Source organism: Haplochromis burtoni, unplaced genomic scaffold (assembly GCF_018398535.1).
Source record: "Haplochromis burtoni strain Fernald_Lab_line unplaced genomic scaffold, NCSU_Asbu1 Contig_94, whole genome shotgun sequence".
Taxonomy (NCBI): domain Eukaryota; kingdom Metazoa; phylum Chordata; class Actinopteri; order Cichliformes; family Cichlidae; genus Haplochromis; species Haplochromis burtoni.
In genome coordinates this window covers 1,892,703-1,902,777 of record NW_024582455.1, presented here as the reverse complement: position 1 = coordinate 1,902,777, position 10,075 = coordinate 1,892,703, and the positions used below count along the sequence as shown (strand labels likewise).

At 43.4% G+C, this 10,075-nt stretch overlaps 1 protein-coding gene across 6 annotated transcripts in view; it reads right to left on the bottom strand.

Annotated features, from left to right (window-relative positions):
- Nucleotides 1–219: 219 nt before the first annotated feature.
- Nucleotides 220–10,075, bottom strand: part of numbl (NUMB like endocytic adaptor protein) — a 61,949-nt gene continuing 52,093 nt past the window's right edge. For all 6 annotated transcript variants that reach the window (XM_014334943.2, XM_042222761.1, XM_014334945.2 and 3 more), the window contains 5 exons: nt 8,724–8,864; nt 6,438–6,645; nt 6,060–6,329; nt 3,152–3,331; nt 220–3,060 (listed from right to left, as the gene is read on the bottom strand). In XM_014334943.2, the coding sequence (XP_014190429.1) occupies nt 1,922–3,060; nt 3,152–3,331; nt 6,060–6,329; nt 6,438–6,645; nt 8,724–8,864 (1,938 nt within the window). In that variant the 3' untranslated portion in view covers nt 220–1,921. The remainder of the gene's footprint in view (nt 3,061–3,151; nt 3,332–6,059; nt 6,330–6,437; nt 6,646–8,723; nt 8,865–10,075) is intronic.

Here is a 10,075-nt window from a genome sequence, read left to right as displayed (position 1 = left end):
GCACAGTTTGAGAAAAACCTTGTTTATGAGGCTGCAGTTATAATAATAAGCAACATTGTTTTCATAAATTCACATGATTAAGAAGTGTTGTTTTCTTGAGGTTTTAAGAGACGAGGAATAGGATGCTGAAATGAAAGCGGCTTGGCCTTGAGGAACACAAAGATGGCAGACAGTGCTCGTGTCGTGGGTGATGAATGTGTCTTTGTTCGAAGTGTTTTCACGCAAACTGCCTCTTGCTTTTATCTTGGGTTGTTTTGTTTAGTTTTTTTTACGCACATCTGATTTTCCTTCCTTCAGACTTCCTCCATCCCATTCTTTAAAAGGTATACAGTTGCAACATCCTCTCACATACAGCTTATCCTTCATCTTTCCTCTCCGCGGTTTTTTTCCCCTCTGGTAATCAACTGAATCTTTGTTGTCCCTAATATTTCGACATCAGAAACCCTTCCAGTTTTGTTTTTCTTTTTTTTCAGCCCACACGTCTGAATCGATATCTGCTCGTGTTTCTCTTCTCCTACAGTCGTGAGTGTAGCCCTGCTGCGTCACAGCAGTGCAGTAGAGGTGAATACACAATCATACTGTACATGATGAGACTTTACCCTGTGTTTGAACACATAAAAGGACTTCTGAATGTTAGAATGTAGTGCATCTTTTTCCCCCAACCAGTTGCACAGTGTTGCAGAGTTTTACTTTTTTAAATCCACTGAGTTATTAAAGTTCCTTGGGTTTGTCCGGTGAAGATGGAGTCCAAAGGACTGTTGTGCTGTATTGTCCAGAGTGTCTGTGTGCTGGATATCCTGAAGACATTTTTCAAGTCCCAGTGCCCTTTAAATTAGGCATTAGCAACAGAAATGGGCGACAATGCCAAAGTGAAGCCGTACGGACTCAGCTGGCCTCGGCAGCAGCAGTGGAGCATATTTATTTGACGGCTAATGGGTGGAAGAAACATGCCGCTATATACACACTTGTCTCACATGTCACATTACTGTATGCCCTGGTTATTTGGTTCCTGTTACATGATTCAGTTTCCCACAGTGCTTACCTTCAACTGTTTACAACCTGCTACCTGTAGTTTCCCTACTCTTTATGATTCAACAAAAATAAATATAGGGGATAGAAATAAAAAAACATCATGCTCCTGAAACACTGCTTTGAGATTTAGATCTTTAAGTACATATAACCTGTTAAAATAAAAAATAAAATACAATAAATAAAATACTTTTGGCCATAAATCTCTACTATTGGTCAGTAACTCCTTTTGGATTCGTAGGGTTGAGTCTCACGTCATTGACTAGTCCTTTCAGGTGTCTGAACTTCTGCTGTGCTTTGCTAAGATCAGCGTCAGTCTGTTCATCGGTCAACAGGTCACTGCTCTGCTTCTCCACGTATCTTGTCACATAACCACATTTGCTAAAGTCTCCACCAAAATCAAGTAAAATTGCCAAGAAACATGGGATTGGAATGCATCTGAGTGGAGTCCCCTTTTCAAAGAAAAAAAGTACTAAACTGCATTTCATCCCCTCAACACTGTACTTGGAGGGGGCACGTGCAGTACATCTGGGGACTTCCAGCAGGTAAATTAAAGCCAGAAGTGAGAAGAGAAAGCATGGAGGAGAGGCAGGTAGCAGGTGGAGTGAAAGGATTTAGTCCATCAAGTCTAGAGAGCTAGAGACCTGATCCTCAGATTACAGTCCAGCAAGCTGCTAAGTTACTCTATGTTTCATTGGAGCATGAAGAAAGCAAGATCATTGTAGGCTCCTATGAGGGCATTCAGCAAGTTGCTAGGCTGCCACAGGTTGGATCCTAGGCTAAATGTAAGGACCTCCATCCCATTCTAAGCAAAGATGCTGGAATTAGTGCCTGGCGTCCCGAGGCTTTAACTCCAGGATGAGTGCTACAGCTTTGGGAGGCCAAGTGTGTCTTAGAGCTCAATCTCAAAAGTCTTTTGCAGATTGTTGGAAAATGGGTTGGCTGTCGCAGCTGATGCCTTGTTCCCAGGCTGCTGAGCTGCTGGTTTTGTCTCCAAGGCTGCCCACTTGGCCTCAAAACGGTCATCCTCTTGGGAATCAACCACCGGAGCTGTTAGCTGGCTGCCCTCTGGCGGCCAGCTGCTACTAGTGCCACAATTTCCACTAGTGCTGGAGGTCCCATTTTGGAGGGCCACTGTGGTGCTGCTGTGCGGTGCAAGGCCATTAATGGCTGTTGATAAAGGTGGAGTGGATGAAAATGGAGGTGTTGAAAAACCTGCAGAGTGGCCAACGGCACTAGGTGGGACTGGATAGGAATGGGCTTGCCCGACTGCTCCAAGCGTCCCCACCTTGGGTCCTCCTCCTCCGGCCGAGCCCATAGTGCTGCCTGTGCCCGACGAGCCTGTGGCAGTGCAGAAGACGTTGGCCACCATTTGCGATGGTGTGATGCCTACCACAGGCACACTGGCATTGGGATAGGTCATACTGCTTGCTAGACCTGGCATGTAGGTCTGCATGGGCACAAAAGCAGGTTGGACAGGCTGACTGGCAAACATTCCCACAGGGGCTGGAGTGTTATCAAAAGCCAAAGGGAACGGTTGCATGGAGCTTGGAAGTGAGCCTGGAGGTCCAGGGAGGGAGGGCTGGATCATGGGGGCTCCAGACATGCTTGGCCCTGACATGGTGGGTATGGACATGGACGGAAGAGACATAGGGGGACCTGAAACTGGAGGTCCAGGTATTAGAGGAACTGATGATATCGACATTGGTGGGAGGGGCATCGGAGCCTGACCTGAAAGAGCAGAGGGGCCGGAAATAAGAGGTTTGGACATGGGCACAGTGGACACTGGGGCAGCTGACATGGCTGCCTGACTGGACATCTGATGACTGGAGATGGAGGGAGGTCCGGGGATGGTGGGGATGGCGGGGCCAGGAGGAGGTGTCTGTTGGGCCTTCACAGCCTTGGAGACCTCCTCCAACCATCTCTCAGCCTCAGATGGCGTGCGTTTGTGGCCACTTTGCATTTGCATCGCCACAGAAACCGGAGGAGGAGAGTGGAGAGGAGCTTCCGCCTGTACCCATGAGGAGGTGGCTAGAAGTGATGGAGTAAAAGTTTTACTTAAACTTGCCCACCACTTGTTATAATTCAAAACTAATATTGATCTATTATAGTCTCATCTTACCTTGCATTGGCGCAGGTGGGGGAGGCAGAACAGGGGGCACGGTGCCGGTTGGCGGGCCATTTGCAGACAAGGAAGGGTTGGAGAAGAGCTCGTCTGATGGTTTGGTGAACGAGGTGTTGATCTGGCTACACAGAGCATTTATACTGCTGTCTCCCTCACCAGGCAATCCCATATCCATCTCTGGTATTAGCAAGATAAGGACACACGAGGGGAGGTGGGGAAAGAGAGAGAAAGAAATGAGACAAAGAGTAAAGCATGAAAAGAAGAGATGGAATACACAATTGTTGAACAGACCTAGTTAGCATCAAAAGCATAAAACTAGAGCATTTAAATACTTTGATGCTCGCCACTGTTTGACCTAAAAAGCAACAAAATACAAGTTTCTTACATCAACCATGGGTTAAACCACTGACTGCAGATATAAATAGATAAAATTCCTTGCTCATAGTCTTCTGAGCCTCCCTCACAACCTCAGAGAAATGATGCTTGTGTTTTTTCCTCGTCCTTCCTGTTAGAGTTCTTTCGCGTTGTACTTTCATAATATGAATACATAGACAGATTCAAGAATACAAGAGCGGGATTCAAGTAAAGTAAAGAGAAATACGTGTTTACAACAGATGGGCCCATTGTGTAGCAAATCGCACTGGTGTGCCATTCAAATCCATTCTTCTAATACATGTATATCTCTCTTAACTGTCTGCATTGTATGGCTACAAGCCTTGAATTATACTGGAGGGCGCAGAGGGCGCTGGAGGCATGTGTAAGGTCTCCCTTCAAAGATTTCTCTGTCCTTTGTTCCACAAAGACCAGCCCTGTGATCCCTTTTTCCCCCTGCTCTTGTCAGTGCCTCTCAGAGTTCAGAGGTACTTTAAGCACTTCACATGTGTGCCTATTCTCTGTGTTTTCCTCAGTGCAGTGGCAGGTTCAAGGGCTGGTAGAATAGTAGCTGAAGGCTAAACAGGACAGCTGATTGACCGCATAAATCAATACGCACATTGTACAGGGAGTCACAAGGGAGAAGGCAGGCAGACGAATTGGCTGAGACCATTTAGGTTTTATCTGCGTGTGTGTGTGTGTGTGTACCTGTCTATATGTCTATGTGGGGACTAGTTTGTGCCTCCAAGACCACTGAAATGAGGACACTTTGGGAAATTGAGGACCTTTTAGCTGGTCCACTTTTACTTCATGACACGCCTCCAAAAAGCTTTAAAGCTTCAAACAACAACATATCCACCACCCTGGATACGGTAACAGTCACTGGCGAATGGGAAATGGAAATAAAAGGATGGACTATATAGTGAATGAGAGTGGCTGTTGTGGTTTAGTATTCCAGTCATATCAAAAACTCTCTCTCATCTCTTCTAATGACTGTAATCAGCCTTGCTACTGAGCACTCTGATCCTGTGGCACCACAGAGAATGGGTGGGGGGACTGTGTATTTCTTTTTATGCAACCTGTCTGGGCTAAATCAGTTATGTTTAATTGCCCTTAAAAAAAGCCAAGAGCTCCCAAAGTTGCACAGGCAGCAGCTGTCAGCGTTGTCACTTATCGCAATAATAACAGCACTTCACATAACTGCTTCTTTTTTTCCTTGTCAAGTATTCAGTGGAAGGTAAGCATTAAAATGAAAAAAGCAGGATTACACCTGCTCCACCACGAAAACATGAATGTAAATTCACCTAAGATCTGCGGATGATTTATTCTGTAATATGATTACTCAGACGTGTACAGTCAGGGGTCAGTGATGTCACGCTCAAGCCAAATGGAAAATGTAATAACCCTCCAACAAACAACCATGACGCAAGTGGAATACAGCCCCGTGTGCAGATAGTTTGTAGAGGCAGTAGTCATGTTCTTTGACTTCTTTGGAATAACAAATAATTACTTGGAAATGTTAGGTTTGCAGTACCTTTAAAAAAAAAATAAAAAAAGATACCATTTCTTCTTGAAGAGTGACATCCCGCCTGATTTTCCTGTGAGTATCTGAGAGGTATTTTGATGCCATGTGTAAATTAAGTGTGGTTAAATCATCTCCAGAAAAATGAAGTGTGAATGAAGTTAGCCTAATATTAGTCTTTAGCATCTACATGTTAATATCATAAATCCTTCTGCTATAAACATAGCTTATTGTCTATTACCACTACTAAATATTTATTTTGTTGCCATTATTTTTTTCAGTGTTGTATCCTTAACTGCCTGTGAAACCTCCATCCTGCTACTGATCCATTAGTAAGTATATTAGTAGCTTTAATACTGATTTAAAGAAAACTAATGGTGAAATGAATTCATGGTTATTCCACAGCATACAGAGAATAGCTTAAATAGTTAACTTTCTATGTATCCTAAAACATTAGTGTACTTTTGGATCTTCCCCTTTCACACAAAGCTCTAAATTAGACACCTTTGTTACTATAATTGGTGCACTTTCAGTAGTGGTGCAGTCAGTCTAACAATTAAAAAGGTGGTGCTTAACATGCTGCTCAGCTAATAGGAGACGAAGCAACAAATAAATGATGGCCATCACTGAATGTCATCTAAATTAATGATATGTCAGCATGAAAAATATAGTTTGTGTGACTGCGGAACAATCATTTTGATTACCAAATTACACATCCAACACACATTTAGACATTTCTAAACCTACTAACCTATCAAAGCACGTGCTACCTTCTCATAGTCTTTATTATTCAGTCACTAAAACCAAATTTATTATTATGACCAAAGTGTGAATTGGGCACAGATGTAAACTAGCTTCCTCTCATGCTTCGAAGGAACAGCGCTGTAGTTTTTGTCGCCCTACCCCACATTCCAATGTTATGAACTTCAGCCTCTATCAAACAGAACTGGGGTCAGGAGGTCAGCAGATGTCAACATTTGTCAGTATAACATCAAAAATGTTTCCACTCACCAGGGTTCTTGGTCTCGAAATCTGTCTTGCGTTGTAGTGTGGATGGCAGATCATTGAGACGGAGTGACAGCTGCCTCTTGAAGGGAGAATTCTTCTGACTGAGGGCCGGAAATCCTCGGAATGAGCCTTGACGCACCAGCTGTTCAATGGGCGCGTGGCGGCGGGGGATGGCATGAGGCCCGCCTGGTTCTGGTCGCTCCATAGGGGAGGCCGCACCCTCGGGTGGGGAGGCGGTGCCAGGTGGAAGGGCCGGCATGATAGAGGGCTGGTCTGGAAGAAGAAGGGATTACGATAATTACTGCTGTTCAGGACAGTTTTTATGTAAATATCATGGTGGTATTGTTGCCTATGCAGCTAAAAAAGACAAAAAACTTCTACCTTTCCTTTTCTCTTGCAGCTTGTCCTCTCGCTCACTACTGCTGCCCTGCTGGCTGCAGGAGGAATTGGCGCGGAAGGAGCCCTCTCGCACAAACGAGGTGCGACTAGCATCAAACGAAGCCGTCACACCACACTCCTTCTCTCTGCGCTGCTTCCTCTCCAGGCAAGCAGCAAAGGCACAACCCACTGCATGGCTCAGTCTCTCCCCCTGATGCAAAAACAAATAGAGAGGGGGGGAAAAACAGCATTAAAACACATTTGCACACTTTCCCTTGTCCCAAAACATCATGATTTATCATATATATTTTGAAATGCCTTTTTCTGTATTTGTGCATAATAGAGTTTCTTTAGGATTGCAAAGAAACTTTTATATCAGTAAAAGTCAAAGTAAGTTATCCCTCTGAAAGCAAATCATTTCAGAGGGCATTTTACACTGAGCCATTAATATTTTCCATCCCTGGTACACTGGCTGCTTGTCTTAGCTTCTTTCTTATACAAAGACAGCCACGGCAATTACAGAACAGAGAGTCCAGTTTAAGATGAGCACACAGTTTTGGATATTGTATGGTGGAAATGGAGAGAGACACAAATGGGCAGATAACTCCACTGGCTTCTATCTAATCCCTTCTCCTAATCCCCCAGGTCTGTGCTGCGTCCTCTTCCATCCACATTAATAATCCAATTCGCCGTCTAACTTGATGAAACCACTGTGGGGTTTAGAACCACATATACTATGCCAGCACTCGTTCTATCGCAGATGTCTATAAATTTCAGTCGGCTTATCCCAAGGTCATTCCAGTGACACTATTTTAGCGACAGGTAGAGAAAATTCATAAACAATCATTTAATTGGCTACAGCTGTATTTTGAGACACCTGTCACAGAGTGGGTTGTGTTTATGTTTACCTTTTTGACAGTGATAGGTTTGTAGCTTAAACCTATTCGCTGGAACGTTCAAGATAATTTAATTACACAGCAAAGCAAGACACGAGTAGGCAAAGTTCTTTATGTTTCTCGTGCACGGGAGAGAACTGGACAAACGCTGTTCCTTCGCTCGACCCCAGTTGCTCTCATCTACTCCCCCGTAACACTGCTCTTTTATTGAGGTTACATGAATATACATAGGTTCATTAACATATGACGTCTACATACAAACAAAGAGTACCTTGCTTGTGCGTTGTGTAAGTATGTGTGTGTGTGTGGGGGGGGTCAGAGTGTGACCCCATAAACGACTTCCCTAAACCTGCTGGTCTGGAAGTCCAGCAGTTCATCTAAACAAAAGGCACTTAGACTAAAACAGATATAGCTATGTTTATCCTACCATAAAACAATAAGAGAAGGTACAACCCCTCCCATGCTCCCAGGATGTAGGTGTGAATGCCAGAACATTCTGGAATGCACACAAAGTCTTTGCAGACTATTAAGGATCACACATCCTATCACTACACAATTGATTACACACCTCTAAGCATATATGGTTAAATATTTCTAAGCATAAATGACAATAAACAATACAAATCTAACAGACAGATTGCAATGCGTGTTAATATATGAAAAACAACTGAAGATGTATTTTCGGTGAAATGTCTGTTTATTTTTATTCGGTGATTTGTTATTTAAAAAAAGAGCTACGAAAACTCCCCTTCAGACATTTTAACAACGTAAATAAATTAAATTTAGAACTGGGATCCAAGTATCTTGTGTGACTTAATGCTGTATGTCTACATAAGAAAATGGAAACATCCAAAGCACTCATGTAGCTATCTATAGACATTACCTGATGGGGGATACATGCTTCCTAACAAATATCCATACAATATACATACAGATGGCACCTTTACCTAATTCAGCAGTGGAGTTATCCAGTTGTGTATGTCCAGACCTGATTCTCTTGACAAAATCCAGAGTGCGTCAATGGCTTTATGATATAGATGAGTCTTATTTTTGTTTAAACCAAACTTTACCAAACACTATTTCACATAAGTGGAAAATATCTGGCATTTTTAGACAGCAGAGATTAAAATTATATTGAAAAACTAAACTTGCACTGTGCCCGTTACTACCTGTTGTTGATACAAGTTGCTGAATTATTATGGTCCCTTGTTGCCACTGCAAATCTCTTCCTGTTTTTAAGCCCCTTTAAAATACTGAAAGTAAACCTCAAGATCTCTTTTTTTTAGGGGGGGCACAAATGAAAGAATTGTTTGCACTGATATATATAAAAGCTAGAGCAACACAGACATTTTTCCGTATAAATCCTAAAGGGTATCTGGAACTGTCTACTCACCGAGTCTTTCAGAGCCATGAAGCAGTGGCACATCCATCGTCTTGTAGTCCCATCTCTGCAGATGTAGGAGAAGGCCTTGTCATAGTTACGGTCCGGAGCGCAGAATGAAACCTTCTCTATGGTCTGGTCCACGATGAGGTCCTGAGAGAGGCAGGCAAAGGAAATTAGACAGAGTAAGAGGAGATTATTGCATTTGACTGTGCTCGTATTACACTAAAGCCAATTGAATTGTTCCAGCAGGTAGAAGGGTCTCAAACTAACTGCAGCTTAATTGAAGAAAAACAGGAAATATCACTTTAATACTGGGAGCACTAGCTCACAGACCGATCCAATACTTGACACACTGCTTTTAACCTCATTTAACCCCATCAACCCCCCATAAACCTATTTACACATCCACTGATGACAGCAAAGACAGAGACTACAGACTAATGACACCGAAGCCTCTTTTAACCTCTGCGATGTTTCCACAACTTGCCCTTCCTTCAATAAAAGGGTTATTCAGCTGGCTTCAGCATGTATAGTCACTATAGAAGAGACTAAGATGGGGCCACTGTCTTTCTCTGTGTACATAAAGGGGGCCCTCAGCTTACCTCTTTGACTCACCAAAAACAGAAAGAAGAAGAAAAACAAGAGGCGTGAGCAAGAAGAAAAGGCAGAAAGAGGATTCACACACACTCATCCACACACTCCCTTCCTGCCTTGCTGTGTCACAGAGAACAAAGAGACGGGCGGACGAGGGGAGAAGACGAGGGAGGATGAGGATGGGAAAAGGGAAGAAAGGAAAGAGGGATGTGATGAGAAAAAAGTGGAAGAATAACAGCCTATTCAGTGTGGGCCAATTAGTGAATGGAGGGGGATGCTGGTACTGAGGTGAAAGGCTGAGCAGAGACCGACATGTCTGTTTCTTCATCACTGGTATGACTTCCTCTGTGTTAATACGCACACATAATACTGTATTTATGTACTGATGTGTTTTCTAGGGATTTATAATTCTCTGTGCTCTTGTGAGGAATATTTGTAATGAGGTGAGCGGGGGTGGGTAACTCAGACCACGGCCTTCTATCAATGAAAGGAAGAATAAAGCTCGGCAGTGACTCTGGCTGTGTCATCTATGCGGAGGAGTCACTCTGCTGAATGGAATAAGACTTGACTCTTTCTTTCTGCTGGTGATTTATCATGAAGGTCATGCACGTCGCACATATGCACAAGCCCACTGTATACTGATAGACTGTGGGAAAGGTTCTGATAAAGGCTCGTGGGGCTGTTAATAAGAGCATACTAGCTGATTCACAGAGGTTAGCTGATGGCAAGGATGACGAACAGGCAATGAAATAAAACAGGAAGAAAGT